The sequence below is a fragment of the Prionailurus viverrinus genome, chromosome D1, assembly GCF_022837055.1.
Source record: "Prionailurus viverrinus isolate Anna chromosome D1, UM_Priviv_1.0, whole genome shotgun sequence".
NCBI lineage: Eukaryota > Metazoa > Chordata > Mammalia > Carnivora > Felidae > Prionailurus > Prionailurus viverrinus.
Window position 1 is genome coordinate 23430145 of NC_062570.1, and position 16664 is coordinate 23446808.

The following is a 16664-nucleotide window of genomic DNA, read 5'->3' on the forward strand; positions in this document are numbered from 1 at the left end:
GAAGAAAAAGAAAGTATTAAACAGTGTTACTACCGTATTATTGACTATGTCCTTGATGCTGTACCTTCCCTCTTCGTGACATTTTTTTTTTTTTTTATAACTGAAACAGACTTTTGGGTTTTTTGTTCATTTGTTTTAGTTTTTAGATTCTACATGAAAATAAAATTATATGGTATTTGTTTTTCTGTAAGTGACTTATTTCATTTGGCATAATATACTCTAGGTCCATCCATGTTGTTACAAATGTCAAAATTTCTTTTTTTTTTTTTTTTTTTAATGGCTGAGTAATGTTCCAGTGTATGTATATACCACTTTTTTATCCATTAATCTATTGATGGACACTTGGGCTGCTTCCAGATTTTGGCTCTTGTAAATAATGCTGCCATAAACATAGGGCTGCCTATGTCTTTTTGAATTAGTATTTTCGTTTTCCTTAGGTAAATACCCAGTAGTGGAATTCCTGGATCACATGGTATGGTGACAGATGGTGACTACATGTATCTTGGGGAGTGCTGAGTAATATTATAGAATTGTCCAATTTGATGGGGCACCTGGGTAGCTGAGTCGGTTAAGCGTCTGGCCTCGGTTCAGGTCATGATCTCACAGTTTGTGAGTTCGAGCCCTGCATCAGGCTGTGTGCTGACAGCTCAGAGCCTGGAGCCTGCTTCGGATTCTGTGTCTCCCTCTCTGTCTGCCCCTCCCCCACTCATGCTCTGTCTTTCTCTCTCTCTCTCTCTCTCTCTCTCTCTCTCAAAAATAAATCAACATTAAAAAAAAAGTTGTCAAATTTGATATATTGTACACCTGAAACTAATAGAACATTGTACATCACATACACTTCAAAAATGCATTTTTGAAAGTAAAGCATTATGGGGGTGCCCAGGTGGCTCAGTCAGTTAAACATAAGACTTTGGCTCGGGTCATGATCTCACAGTTATGGGCTCGAGCCCCGCATCGGGCTGTCTGCTGTCAGCACGGAGCCTCCTTCAGATTCTGTCTCCCTCTCTCTCTGCCTCTCTCCTGCTCCCTCTCTCTCAAAAATAAATAAGCATTAAAAAATAATAGTAATAAAGCCTTATGGGGTACCTGAGTGGCTCAGTCTGTTGAGCTCATGGTCTGTGAGTTCAAGCTCCACATCGGGCTTGCTGCTGTCTGTGTAGAGCCCACTTCAGATGCTCTGTCCCTCTCTGTGCCCCTCTCCCGTGTGTGCTCTCTCAAAAATAAATAAACATTTAAAAAATAATAAAAAAGAAAGCACTGTGGGGCACCTGGGTGGCTCAGTTAGTTAAGTGTCTGACTCTTGATTTTGGTTCAGGTCATGGTTTCAGCACTGTGAGATCCAGCCTCACGTGGGGCTCCGCAGTGCGGAGCCTGCTTAAGATTTTCTGTCTTCCTCTCTGTTCCTCCCACTGACCACCCCCCCTTCCGCCACACACACACAAATAAAAAAAAAAAAAGAAAGCATTATAAGGGAGACAGAAAGACAGGGACATGGGCTTCCAGTTACAAGAGGGCATTTTGCCCACCTGTTTCCTCTAAAACCCTCACTAGAAATGACATTAAAGAAACTGCCTTACAAAAAGTTATCCTGCAGCGACTAGAGAAGGAAGAGGAGACAAACCTAGGAAGTGACGGGAGGAGTGACTGACCTCACGGATGTGGGAGAGGGAAACCTGAGCCAGCAGGTCCCATAAATTCTGTCCCACTTCACCCAACTGGTAATGGCCCTTCCCAGAGATCCAGCGTCTACAGAGGTTCAAACAAGGTCTAGAGGTTCAAACAAGGTCTGGAGGTTCTCAGTGCAGTTGAGGGGGGCTCAGGGTACTGAAATGTAGAGTCTTAAGTGGAAGCTTACCTATTCAGTGTTAGTGCCCTCTCCCCCTGCCCGCCAGCTGCTTCTCCTTCCTGTCACTCAGAATGCGGTCAGCCAGGCTTGTACTCCATGTACGAGATTGGAAGAGTCACGTGTGGAGAATCTGACCAGCGCAAGAGAGAAGACAAACCTTTGGGGATTCTGTCATGCAAGGGCATAGCCTGACCATCCTAAAATGAAGCTTCAGGTGAACACACGTATGTCCACAGAGCTTCCCATCAGCTTTGTAGTGTTCGGCCCTCCAATATGAGTGAGTGGACAGGCAAGGGTGACCAGACTTGAGGAAAGTGTCAGTTGAAAAAGAGAGGAAGGAAAAGAAAAGAACTCGGAAGAAACAGAAACTATGTGGGGAGAAGAAATTTGCAAAAACTGTCGTTAACGTCCGAGACAAATGATATATCAAAGGCATAAGAATAAGATACCATCAACAAGGAGTTTTTTTTAAGAAGCTCTTGGAAATTAAATGCACAGTAGAACTGAAAATTTCAATACAAGAAGTTAAAACTTCCTTAAAATTAGAGCGGTAAGACACAGAGGGCATTCACTTTCTAACATCCCCTCTGTAAAGAGAGCTTTCCTACTGTTCTTACTTTCTGATCTTATGCTCTAATAAACTTTTGCCTGCTGCTCAAAAAAAAAAAACAAAAACTAAAAAAAAAACAAAAAAAAACCACAGATTGGAAAATGGGAGAGAAAAGCAAAGTGGAAGATGGTTCTAAAAAGCTAAATATTAAATATTCAGATAGGCATTCTAGAAAGACAGGGTGGGGAAAATGGGGGAGAAAATAATCAGAGAAATAAGAGGTTTTCCAGGACTGAAGAACGGGATTTTCGAGATTGAAAGTCCATTTACCCAGATCAGGGGATGAATAGAAACCACTCAGAGACCCATCAACATGGTTGGGACATTGAGGACAACAAGAAAACGGGTCAGTACAAAGGTATGGGGATCAGAAAGACCTCAAACTTCTCAACAGCATCATCACAATCTAGAAAATCGTGGAGCTTTCATATTTTGAGGGTCACTGCTTTGCATCATAGAATTCTTTTGCCAAACTTTTTTTTTTTAATTTTTTTTTTTTACGTTTATTTATTTTTGAGACCGAGACAGAGCATGAACGGGGGTCAGAGAGAGAGGGAGACACAGAATCCGAAACAGACTCCAGGCTCTGAGCTGTCAGCACACAGCCTGATGCAGGGCTCAAACTCACAGACTGTGAGATCATGACCCGAGCTGAAGTCGGACGCTCAACCGACTGAGCCACCCAGGCGCCCCTTTCACCAAACTCTTAATTGTGACAGTAGAACACAGACATTTTCAGATGTTCCAAGTCTCTAAATGTATCTCGCTTGTTCCACAGCTCTGGAAGCAACTTGACTTTGTGCCTTAGTGTTGTGGTCCTTAATGTGTGGTCCCGGAACCAGGACCAGTGGCAGTGGCTGCACCTGGCAACTTCTTAAAAAAGGCATCTTGGCCCACCCCAGATGTCCTCAGTCAGGTGGTTCTGGTGCACAGTGCAGTTTGGGAACCACTGCTTTAGCAAAATAAAGATGCAGACAGGAAAGAGGAAGATAGTGGGGATCCAGGAAGCAAAACGTCCAGCAATAGAGAGAAGGGGAGACGGCTGCCAGATGGTGGTGCATTGAGCTCCCGGGCATAGCTCCTCACAGACACCTGCTGGAGTGGGTCAGAGGCTCCAGGAGGACACATTGCTTGTGTTCTTCTGGGTTTGAACATTAAGAGATTTATATAGGGGCACCTGGGTGGCTCAGTCAGTTAAGTGTCCAACTCTTGATTTCAGCTCGGGCCAAGATCTCACAGTTTGTGAGACGGAGCCCCACGTCAGGCTCTACACGCTGATGGTTCAGAGCCTGCTTGGGAGTCTGTCTCGCCCCACCCCTCTCAAATAAACTTAAAAGAGATTTCTGTAAACGGAAGTAGATGTAGGGATGAATTAGTGACAAGTTAATAGAAAAGTGAGCAGATAAAAGAGTAATGACTAACTACACATAGCCAAAGTTGTGCTGAAAAGGAAAACTAGTCGTAGTATTCAGCAGTGAAAGCATTTATAGCATCATGGTAGTGTTACCATTTTATTCTGACTTCTCCAAAATTGTACAATAGTTGTATTGTGAGATTAGGGGGTAAGAGAGAAAAGAGTGTGCAGGGAGGGTCCCCACATGCACACATGCTTTTGATAGCTGGTAAAAAAGCTAAATCCTTACCTCTGTAATGGGAAGTTAATAAGTAATAGTAAAAGTGAGAAGTCAAGGGGGAACAAGATAGAAAAATATCTGTAATTAAAACTGTGGAAGTACACGAGCAAAGAAACGGCAAGAAGAATTGAAAGTGGTGTGTGGGGAAAAGCAGGAAACTTCTGGCTTCATGTGACTAACCTGTGTGCCAGCATGCCTTGAATTAAAAATAAAAGCAAAGTTTGAAAAAGCACAATAGGTGGAGTGGTTTCATAAGGAGTATCAGGGAAGTCCTCTTAACGTACAATTGTCCCTTGAACGGTGCGGGGGTTAGGGGTATCAGTCCCCCGTGCAGCTGAAAATCCACTCCCCTCTAAATTAACTCCCGGCGAAAGCTCCCTGAAAACTCAACTACTCCCCCCAAACTTAACCCTTCATGCAGCTGAAAATCCACATACAACTTTGAGCTGTCCCCAAAGTTAATAACCTGCTGTTGACTGGAAGCTTTGCCGATGGTAGAAGCAGTTGACGAACACATATTTTGTGTGTTGTATGTATTCTGTACTGTGTTCTTACAGTGAAGTAAGCTAGAGAAAAGAAAATGGTGTTAAAACCATAAGGAAGAGAAAACACATTTCCAATACTCTGTTGTATTTATTGGGGGAAAAAATCGCTAAGTGAACCCATGCAGTTCAAACCTGTGTTGTTCAGGGGTCAGCTGTACTGTGAACATTATCGAGAGATGGGTTTTGAGGGGGTTCGAAATTGTTCCAAGCTGTTATTTTAAGAATACCAGTAGGAGGGCAGGATTGGGTGGGGGTCTCCTTGTTGTTTCTCTAGCCACAGGGGAACGCTGGGTGGGGACGTGCCAGGTATGCTTACCCTGGGCAGTCAGTTTGCTAAGCGGAGGTTGGCAGAGGGCACCAGGAAGGTGCTCAGGCCTCATTTGTTGACCTACGGGGTTGGCACCATGATGCCACAGCTGAAGCCCAGTCCCGAGCCAGATGGAGCTGTGGGATCGAGGGCACCCGTTTCTTTCTGTGTCAAGTGGGGACCCTAATAACACTCACCTCACACTGGTTGTGAGGAGTGAATGAGTTAATGCACGTATAGGGCTTAGAACAGCGCCTGGTATGTCTTTTCGCAATTAGCGCTGAGGGTCCAGAGGATATTGACACTTTTTTGTTTTTTACTTTTTATTTTGAAAAAAAAAAAACAAAAAAAAATCAACCCTACAGAAAAGTTGTAAGAATACTGCAAAGAACTCCCTTGTAAAAGCCTTATTGCTAACATCTTACCACTTTTGCCTTTTCTCTCTCGATATTTTGCTCACTCTTGTTATTACTGAAAAGTAAGTTGCAGACATTGTAACCTTCCTTGCTAAGCACTTCAGTGTATGTTTCCTAGGAACCAGAGTAAAGTGGTGAATTTTGGGAAATCTCCCATGTATACCAAGCTAGTTTGCAACGTAGACACCATTGTGAAATTTTACCGCTTGTTCCAATACCATCTTTCCAGCAGGACACCTCTCCCCCATCCAGGATCCAGTCCAGTTTCTAGTGTCCTTTAATCCAGAACAGCCTTTCTGCCTTCCTTTATTTTCTCTTTGACCCTTTTGAAGAGTTATCAAGCCACTTGTTTTGTAGAATGTCCCTGGATTAGGGTGGGCTAATTTTTCCTCATGATCCGATTCGGAGCATGCATTTTGGGCCAGAATACCTCGGCACATCCCTCAGGAGGCTCCTGATGGCAGTGTGTCTTGTTAGGAGTGATGTTAACTCTGAGCACCTGGGCCCTTTGTCATTAATAAGTAATCTACAGGAAGATACTTTGAGACTGTGTGTGGACATCCTGTTCCCCAACATATTTTCACCTTGTGGTTTGAGCATTTATTGGGCATTGACACTTGACCAAAATCCTCATGAAGTTCACTTGCAGGTCAACGTCTCGATTTGGCATTTAGATAGACACCAAAGTTTACTTTTGCTTGCCAATAAAAAAACTTAGCATTGGGAAGCATACTGATTTTTATCAGAGAAGTTTTAATCCATTTGGCTCAAAAATGCCCTTCCTGGGGCTTAAGCCTAAAAGGCTAGATTCATTTATCCACTTGTTCAGTCTTCGTTGAGTGCCTCCTGCAGGCCAAGTGCTATTCCTGGTGCTGGGGATAAAATGATTAAAACAATTTTTAAAGGTAGACAAAAACCCCTGTCCTCCTGGAAGCTGCATTCTAATGGGAGAATCAGACAATAAATCTGTACTGTACTGTCAGGTGGTAAGGAGTGAGGAAGAAGCAAGCCATCGGTGAGATAGACAGGGATGAGGTAAGGGGAGCTCCTTCAGCAGGGCTGGTGGAGAACTCCAACCTTGACTTAGGTGAGAGCAGCTGGTCAGAGGCCTAGAGATGGGATGTGAGTTAGTGGAACTGTAAAGAGATCTGTGTGGCCGGGGCAGAGACATCGAGGGGGTGATGGTGGTGAATGAGGTTGGAGAAAGGGCTAGAGCAGGGTGGCTGAGGGCTGTGTAGACAATGCTGGGAACCCAGGGGAACGGTCCAGGTTTGAAGGGGGGCAGCCCCCACCCCTGTCAACAGCACGTGAAGCCAGCCCACTCCTGCCCGGGGCTGCTGGTGGTGGCCTGACAGAGGCCTGGCCCCCAAGAGTGGCTAGCTCTGAGGGGGTCCAGGGTCCAGCAGTGGGGCTTCTGCATCCACATCCAAGCAGGAGTTTCTCAGAAAAGGAAGAAAGATGGCAGGAAGTAAGGAGCTGGAAGATGCCTTTTTCTGTTTTCCCTGCCGCAGAAGGGGAAGGCGGGAGGAAGGGGCAGGCGGGAGGGGGCTGGCCTGGGGAGGCGCCCGCTTCCCAGCACCCTGGGTGGCTGGGGCGGTCTCTGACAAGCCTTGGCAGACAGGGGCGTGCTCCTGGGCCCAGCGGCTTTCTGATCTGAAACAGCCAGGGAGCCCCAGGCTGTGAGCCCGGGCTCGGTGGTCTTTGCCAGCAGGGCGGGCTGTTCTCCAACGTGAGTGTGGCCTTTGTCTCCGGCCGGCTCCCCCATACGGAGGGAGCTCCTCCGCTCACGGCTTTTCTCCCCGCTGCCCAGCCCAGGCTACCAAAGTAACAGCAAACACAGCAACAGTGAGAGCTAGCCTGTGAGAGAACTTCTCTGTGCAGGGGGCATGGGGGTGGGGGTGGGCACCTGCTGAATGCTTCCCACCTACTGCTCACTGAGTTCTCATAACCACCCTATACAGTAGGTCACCTGCGCCCGGTTACACAGCTGAGTGCAGAGCCAGTATTTGAACCCAGGCCGACTGGTGCTAGAATCTCCGTTCTTCTCTGCAAAGCTACTCTTGGATAAGGGATTTTCCTGGAGCACACTGCAAGGGTCAAGGCAATGCCATTGGGTCTATTTCTGGCAATTTCTTATCTCTTGGGACCTGGTGTACTTGACCTCTGGCCTTTCGCCCAGGGCCATTAGAGGGTTTTGGGAGTGAGGAAGTACTTTTGCTGCCACCTCGAGGGTTGTGAGGAGGCCTTTGTGCCTCCATTTCAGGGTCAGATCCAGAGATTCCCAGGAAGTGGAGGGGACGTGGTGCCCCACACTGGTCCAGATGACATGTTTCGTTTAATGTTGACAGCAACCCTAAGGGCAGATTTTGTGACCAGTCTTTAACAGATGAGGAAACTGGGGCCCCGAGAGGTTAAATAACACACCCAAGGTCGGACTGTCTGTAAGCGGTGGTGGGGGGGAGTGTGGTGTCAACTCAGGTCCAGAGCCTGTGTCTTTGCGCTGAGCTGCTGTGCCTCCCAGAGCTGAAGGACTGGTGTTTGATGCTCACTGGAACTTGTGTGCTGGGTTAGCACCTCGGTCTGTCCCCACTGGACTATTGGAATAATATGCGGCCAGCAGGCAGGTGTTTGAAGAGCACCAGCTTTTAGGGTAAGGAAACCTCACGTTTGGCGTTGACTCTGCCACATCTCGAGGCAGAAGTCCTGACTCCTGTGAACCCACTTACCTGTGAAACAGGGATTCAAATTGCCTACGTCCTCAGACCACGTACGAAAGTGTAGGTGTGTACGGGAATTTCTGGAGTTTTAAAGTGTGCCTGCTGGGCTTCCCTCAGGTTACCCTGGGCGAGCACTCTGAATCGAGAGTAAGAGAGTCGGGCAGGACATGGGTCTGTTGAGAAACATCCTGAATTAGTTTTTTTTTTAATTTTATTTTTTATTTTTTTAAATTTACATCCAAATTTGTTAGCATACAGTACAACGATGATTTCAGGAGAAGATTCCTTAGTGCCCCTTACCCATTTAGCCCATCCCCCCTCCCACAACCCCTCCAGTAACCCTCAGTTTGTTCTCCATATTTATGAGTCTCTTCTGTTTTGTCCCCCTCCCTGTTTTTATATTATTTTTGTTTCCCTTCCCTTATGTTCATCTGTTTTGTCTCTTAAAGTCCTCATATGAGTGGAGTCATATGATTTTTGTCTTTCTCTGAATAATTTCACTTAGCATCACACCCTCCAGTTCCATCCACGTAGTTGCAGATGGCAAGATTTCATTCTTTTTGATTGTCGAGTAATACTCCATTGTGTACATATATATATATATATATATGTATATATGTATACATGTATATGTATGTGTATATGTACAGATGCATATATGAATATATGCATACATATGTATATATACATATGTATGTGTATACATATATACATATATGTATATATACATATGTACATATATATGTGTATATATATACACATATGTATGTACATATGTATATATATATACACCACATCTTCTTTATCCATTCATCTGTCGATGGACATTTGGGCTCTTTCCATACTTGGCTCTTGTTGATAGTGCTGCTATAAACATGGGGGTGCATGTGTCCCTTCAAACCAGCACACCTGTATCCCGTGGATAAATGCCTAGTACTGCAGTTGCTGGGTCATAAGGTAGTTCTATTTTTCGTTTTTTGAGGAACCTCCATACTGTTTTCCAGAGTGGCTGCACCAGCTTGCATTCCCACCAACAATGCACAAGAGATCCTCTTTCTCTGCATCCTCGCCAACATCTGTTGTTGCCTGAGTTGTTAATGTTAGCCATTCTGACAAGTGTAAGGTGGTATCTCATTGTGGTTTTGATTTGTATTTCCCTGATGATGAGTGATGTTGAGCATTTTTTCCTGTGTCGGTTGGCCATCTGGATGTCTTCCTTGGAGAAGTGTCTATTCATGTCTTTTGCCCATTTCTTCACTGGATTGTTTTTTTTGGGTGTTGAGTTTGATAGGTTTTTTTTTTATAGATTTTAGATACTAACCCTTTATCTGATATGTCATTTGCAAATATCTTCTCCCATTCTGTTGGTTGCCTTTTAGTTTTGCTGATTGTTTCCTTCGCTGTGCAGAAGGTTTTTATCTTGATAAGGTCCCAATAGTTCATTTTTGCTTTGGTTTCCCTTGCCTCCAGGGACATGTTGAGTAAGAAGTTGCTGAGGCCAAGATCAAAGAGGCTTTTTTCCTGCTTTCTCCTCGAGGATTTTGATGTCTTCCTGTCATACAGTGAGGGCTTTCATCCATTTTGAGTTTCTTTTTGCGTATGGTGTAAGAAAGTGGTCCAGGTTCATTCTTCTGCATGTCGCTGTCCAGTTTTCCCAGCACCACTTGCTGAAGAGACTGTCTTGATTCCATTGGATATTCTTTCCTGCTTTGTCAAAGATTAGTTGGCCATAGGTTTGTGGGTCCATTTCTGGGTTCTCTATTCTGTTCCATTAATCTGAGTGTCTGTTCTTGTGCCAGTACCATACTGTCTTGATGATTACAGCTTTGTAGTATAGCTTGAAGTCTGGGATTGTGATGCCTCCCGCTTTGGTTTTGTTTTTCAAGATTGCTTTGGCTATTCGGGGTCTTTTCTGGTTCCATACAAATTTTAGGATTGTTTGTTCTAGCTCTGTGAAGAATGCTGGTGTTATTTTGATAGGGATTGCATTGAATATGTAGATTGCTTTGGGTAGTGTCGACATTTTAACAATATTCTTCCTATCCAGGAGCATGGAATCTTTTTCCATTTTTTTGTGTCATCTTCAGTTTCTTTCATAAGCTTTCTATAGTTTTCAGCGTATAGATTTTTCACCTCTTTGTTTAGATTTATTCCTAGGTATTTTATGGTTTTTGGTGCAACTGTAAATGGGATCGATTCCTTGATTTCTCTTTCTGCTGCTTCATTGTTGGTGTATAGGAATGCAACCAATTTCTGTGCGTTGATTTTATATCCTGCAACTTTGCCGAATTCATGAATCAGTTCTAGCAGTTTTTTGGTGTGGAATCTTTTGGGTTTTCCTTATAGAGTATCATGTCATCTGCGAAGAGTGAAAGTTTGACCTCCTCCTGGCTGATTTGGATGCCTTTTATTTCTTTGTGTTGTCTGACTACAGAAGCTAAGACTTCCAATACTATGTTGAGTAACAGTGGCGAGAGTGGACATCCCGGTCTTGTTCCTGACCTTAGGGGGAAAGCTCTCAGTAGTTCCCCATTGAGGATATTAACCTTGGGTCGTTCATATTAGAAATGTCTCCTGATTTTAGAACACCATTTTCCTCTCCTGCCCTTAAGATCTATGTGGAAGCACTATGTATAAATGATAACAGTTGTAGCAGATGTTATTAGAAGTAGGGAAAAGGATTTAACCAAAGCCAGGTGGTGTTGGACTAGAACCCTAGCCTAGTGTCTGTTTAGGAAAACTATAAGACTTCCTGCTGATGAAAACAGCAGTTCTCAACTGGGGGCAATTTCATCCCCCAGGGGGCATTTGGCAATGTCTGGAGACGTTTTTGGCTGTCCTAGCTGGAGACAGGATTTTACTAACATCCTGGTAGAAATCTGCTGTTCTGGTAACCATCCTGTAGCATACAGGACAGTCCCCATATGACAAGAATTATCTGTCCAAAATATGGACCGTGCCAGGGTTGAGAAAGGCTGATTAAAAATAGCCAGCACTTACATAGTATTTGCTTTGTGTCAGACAGTGTTCTAAGTGCTTCACAGGTATTAACTTGTTTAATCCTCCCAACTCTGTGACATAGGAGCTATTATTATCCTCCGTTGACAGATGGGGGAGTAGGGGCTTGGTAAGGTTAAATAACTGGACCAGGGTCAGGGTCCCGAGGAAGGAACAGGCAGAGCCAGGACTTGAACTCAGTCCAGCTCCGGAGTCCACGCCTTTAACCATGGTGCTCTGCTGCTCTGCTTTGCATGAGGGAAGACCACTTAGCTTTAAGTCAGATCTTCAGCTTTGGGTCTAGAAAGCCGCATACCAAGAAATTTGCTATGTGACAAGAGTCAGAAACCTTTCATTCCTGTGCCTAGAAAACAGAGTGGGGAAGGGTGGTGAGGGGCCCAGCGACCCATCATCAGTGAAAAAAAACCCTGTGACTCCCAGATGCTGAGTGTGATTCAACTTATGAATTTACTGGCGTGAGGCGCCTCATGGGTCCCGGGTGACCCTAACCTCTTAGCCTTCGGCTCCTTTCGTTGGGGAATCAGAGATGGGGGTGGGGGTCACCTCTCTGTGCTGGGGACCAGAGTGTGACAGGACTGTGCAGAGCGTGCACCTAACTTTGGAGTCCCGGGCTGTGTTTGTCATTACAGACGTAAAGACAACCGTGGTTTACCCTGCCACAGAGAAGCACCTAGAAAAGTACCTGCACCAGGACCTCCACCTGGTCCGAGAGACGGGGGCCGATTACAAGAACGTCACCTTGCCCCACCTGGAGTCCCAGAGCCTCAGCATCCAGGTGACTGGCCGCCGCGCCTCAGACTGGCCCCAGGGGGTGCGGACACAGAGTGCTCCCTGTGGCCGGAGTCTCTGTCTCGAGGATCTGGCAGGGCCAGCACAGTTCCACAGGTTTGGGGTAGCACAAGCAGCACTGTGGAACCCCTGCCCCCTCCTTGTGCAGGAGTGAACGCACGGATGTGTAAGTAACTGCACAAGACGGGAGAGGGTGAGTGTGCTGTGGGGAAAAGCAACCAGGGTGAGTAGCACGGGAAATGCTGGACTGGGGTGGCCGCTGTTTTATCCAGGATGGCCAGAGGCTCGACCCTGGTCCTGGGCGTGCCGCTGAGGCTCTGTGGGACTCTCAGAGCAGCCCAGGCCTTTGGAGAATTTGTATCTGCCTCAGCGCTGATACTGTCTCAGAATGACTGTGCCCTCACCTGGGTCTATGAATGGGTCAAGACTGACGCCAGGGTAGCCACCCCACCCCGTTCCAGACTTTTTATTCCTGGTTCTGCCTGTGCAAACCCGCCTCTGGGAGTCGAGTCCCAGAGTTAAAAACTTCATTCACTCGTTCCCCTTGCATTCGTTCCCCAGAGAGCAGGGTCCTGATGTGCCTGGTGGCTTAGCACAGGGCCTCCTCTCCCAAAGGCTGATGTGAGGTTTGGCGGTGTCTTCAGCCACTAGACCAGATGCAAGGCCATTTAGCGAAGAGATCCCGAGTTCTTGATGGGCCGAGGCCCAGTGCCAACCAGAGTCTGCGCCTGCAGTCGGCCCCGAGTGAATGCTCAGCCTTAAATATGATGGATGAGGCGTTTCCTTGCTCACTTGCTGGCTCTCACCGTCTCTGTCTCTTCATCATTCACCCTTGTTCTCTTTGAGCGTTTCTCACCCACTCTGCCCAAGATCCAGGTTGTGGCTTTTGGGGGTGGTCAGACACAGGGCACTCATTGCCATGTCTCCCGGGCCAGAAGAAGGGAGGGGGCCCTTGGCTGTGGGGGCCAAGGGCCCCGCCAAGTCAGTTATACATGGGAGAAGTAAGGAAAGGGTGGTTGGCAGGTGTGCAGGAGGCCGTGTGGGGTGACAGCCCGCTTTCCTACTTGGGAAGACCCGGCTGACTGGGAGTCCTCGTCCCCCTGTGCCACATTTGCACTAGGTTCCTCTGGCTCAAGCTGGCGTGATTTTTTTTTTTTTTTTTAAGTCCCTATACTTGCTCTGTCTTCTACATGGAAAGGAGATATGTCTGCATCTTGCTAGATGGCTGCTGCCATTCAGGGTCCCAGAGGGATCTCCTGGAATATATGTTCTGTGGCACTAGTTGCACAAATATGGGATCCAAAGGAGGATGCTCTTATTTATTTATTTTTTTTCAACGTTTATTTATTTTTGGGACAGAGAGAGACAGAGCATGAACGGGGGAGGGGCAGAGAGAGAGGGAGACACAGAATCAGAAACAGGCTCCAGGCTCCGAGCCATCAGCCCAGAGCCCGACGCGGGGCTCGAACTCACGGACTGCGAGATCGTGACCTGGCTGAAGTCGGACGCTTAACCGACTGCGCCACCCAGGCGCCCCAAAGGAGGATGCTCTTAAAGTCGGTGTGACTTGTATGTGTACTGTCTTATCCACTGCCGTGTACTTCCTCTTGGAAAATAATACAGCCAGATTCTCCTACTACTCGGCCAAGTTCTGTTTGACGCAAGTATTCGTGTATTCTTTCTTGACCGTTTCTAGTAGGTTTACAAAGCACTCAGCTCAACTGGCAACACTCATTGTATTAATTGTGCACCTACTGTGTACCAGGCCATGTACTAGGCTCTGGAGGGTCTCCAGGGTGAACACTTGTAATGCCCCCAGAGTCTTGTGGGGAAGGCAGACATGGAGTCTGACCGGCAGAGTACAATGGGATAAGTACTCCCCCGCGGGTGGTTTGTATCCAAGGTTCAGTGGTGACACAAAGGGAGGTGATCAGCCTGGACAGTGGGGGGCTTTACAGAGGAAGGGATCCTCCAGTTGGGTCTTAAGGGACAGATGGAAGTTTGCCAAGTGGACAAGGCAGAGAAGGGCATTCCAGGCAGAGGGAAGAACAAAGATAGGCCCCGAGAGCTGGAGGGTCAGCAGGACAAACCAGGAGCAGATGGGCAGGGGCCAGAAGCAGGTGTGTGCACCTGTCAGGACACCAGGAGCTCCCAAACCTGGCTGATCATCAGGATTGCCTGGGGAGATTTTTTAAAATACAGAGCATGGGGCCCTACTCCATGTCTACTGAATCAGGATGTTCAGGGAGTGGAGCTGGGAAATCTGTATTTATTTCTTTTATTTTGCAGAGAGAGAATGAGCAGGGAAGGGGCAGAGAGAGAGGGGGACAGAGGATCTGAAGTGGGCTCCGTGTTGCCATCACGGATGTGATGCAGGGCTCCAACTCACAAACCGTGAGATCATGACCTGAGCCAAAGTCGATGTTTAACCAACTAAGCCATCCAGGCGTCCCATGGAAAATCTGTATTTTTTTTTAAGGTTTATTTATTTATTTTGAGAGAGAGAGAGAGAGAGAGAGAGAGAGAGAGAGAGAGAGCGAGCGCATGTGGACAAACAGGGGAGGGGTAGAGAGAGAGGGAGAGAGAGAGAATCTCAAGCAGCCTTCACGCTGTCAGAGCAGAGCCCGACACGGGGCTCCAGCCCACGAACCATGGGATCATGACCGGAGCCGAAATCAGGAGTGGGACAGTCAACCCACTGAGCCACCTGGGCACCCCGGGAAATCTGTATTTTTAAAAAATATGTTTCTAATGATCATCAGATTTGAGAACAGTTGCCACAGGCAATGAGGGTCCCCCTAGACGGGTTTAAGTATATATATGGGTTCCACGAGATTTAAAGAATTGCTCGAGTTCGGTGAGTGTGGAGGGCTCTAAAGACCAGCATGGGCCCCGGCCCAGGCCGAGACAGTGGGGAAGGCTTCGGCAGTGATTTGAGAAGTAGGGCTCGAAGCTGGCGGATTCGAGAGGCAAGCAGAGTCTGGGGGTGGCTCCAGGTCCAGCTTGGATGGAGCATGGATAGGTAGCGGGGTCACTAACCAGGACAGGGGTTGTGGGCAGCGGAGAGGGTTTATGTCGGAAACAGTTGAGTTTGGGACTTGGGTGCACTCACCAGGTGCCCGGGACTGTTTCAGCTTTCTCTGTGCATTCCCTCATTGACTCTACTCAGCAGCAATTTGGAGACGAGATTCACAGCCCGTCAGTGTCACCCCGGTGCCCATGCTGCCAGCCGACCACCCTATTTGGCTCCTCAAATTTGAGGTTCTTGTAACTCCTCAGTATATAATGCCATCAGGGGCGTCTGGGTGACTCAGGTAAGCATCCAACTTCGCCTCAGGTCATGATCTCACAGTTCGTGGGTTCAGCTCAGAGACTGGAGCCTGCTTCGAATTCTGTGTCTCCCTCTCTCTCTGCCCCTCTCCCCCTCCCCCCTCAAAAAGAAATAAACATTAATAAGTGAATGAAAGGAACGAAAGAAAGGAAAAGAGAAAAGAGAAAAGTACTGCCATCTGACATCTGGATCCCGAGCGTTAGAGACCATCAGGCTAAAAGTGTTGGTCTGTGAGTCGTCAGGTTGAGGTCAGTGTCCGTCCAGGGTTTGGATTCCCATTCTGCCGTCTCCGAGCAGTGTGAGTGTCCTGCCATTCTGAGCCCATTTCTTCGCCTGGAAAATGCAAGTGGGGTCCCATTGGGGATTGAGAGGGGCACCACAGATCACGTCCCCGCTGTTGGTTCCAGCACAGACTGGGCACCAGGACGGTAGCTGCCGTTGTGCACACGCAGGTCCCATTCCGAGGACAGGGGAGGGCAGGGGAGGGCAGTGCCGATACAGCGGAGGTGTGGACAGGCGAGGGGCGGCCGGAGGAGAGAGGCTAGCAGGGGGGCGAGCAGAAAAGCAGGAGGAGAGCGAACAGGGAGTGAGGTATCCCATGGGAGACTTGCCAGTGTCACCTGCCACAAGGAAGCTATGCCAGGTGCCTGCCAGAAGCCGGGAGTGGCTGAGTCCCCCGGGCTTGCATCCTGATGGGCTCACTCCCCGTTACAGGCCCTGCCCCTCCCCTCCCCGCCCCCCCCCCCCCACCATGATTTGTGTGAATTCTGTTCCCTGGCCCCCTCCCTTTCTCAGCTGGGCTCCTGGCCTGGGACTTCATGTGGATTCACACCCCCCGCCCCTGCTCTCCCAGAGGCCTGCTCCCGTGACCTGAAGCCGGAGCTGTGGGGCCAGACTCGGTTGGAATTGGTTGGACTTCCTCATGCTTGCTTTTTCCTTACAACGTGAGGACGACAGCGACACCAGCTTGACCGGGTTGCTGCGCGCTAGTCCCTGGGAGGCCCTGAGAACAGGGCCCGCACGTGGGAGGGCTGCTCACCACCGCCAGGCCTCTGCTCTCGGTGCAGCGGCCTCCGGCAGAGCGCCTGTTGTCATCGCCACGAGGCTGCGGCTCAACGCCCTCTCTTGCTGGAGCTTTCTGAGCACTTCCCTCTGCCTTTATGGGGCCTCCTCTGTGCCAGGCGCTGTCAGTCACTTTTCACTCCTCACCACTCTGTGCCGTGCAGGTATCGTCTCAGAGGGGGAGACTCCAGTCCCCTCTCAGAGGGGGAAACTGAGGCTCAGAGAGTACACCACTTTGCCCAAGGTGTCAGCTAGTTAGCGAGGAGGCGGGAGAGGACACCAGGACCAGTTTGTTCTCTGTCTACGACTACACAACTTTCCAGTCTGAGGGGGCTGCTTATCTGGGGGCAAGAGACAGCCCAGGCCCCAGGGAGGCCGCTCCAGGGCTC

At 48.1% G+C, this 16664-nt stretch overlaps 1 protein-coding gene across 4 annotated transcripts in view; it reads left to right on the plus strand.

Annotated features, from left to right (window-relative positions):
- ST3GAL4 (ST3 beta-galactoside alpha-2,3-sialyltransferase 4) overlaps window positions 1-16664 on the plus strand; it is an 86347-nt gene that overhangs the window by 20851 nt on the left and 48832 nt on the right. For all 4 annotated transcript variants that reach the window (XM_047877248.1, XM_047877249.1, XM_047877250.1 and 1 more), the window contains exon 3: window positions 11723-11868. In XM_047877248.1, coding sequence (XP_047733204.1) covers window positions 11723-11868 — 146 coding nt within the window. The remainder of the gene's footprint in view (window positions 1-11722; window positions 11869-16664) is intronic.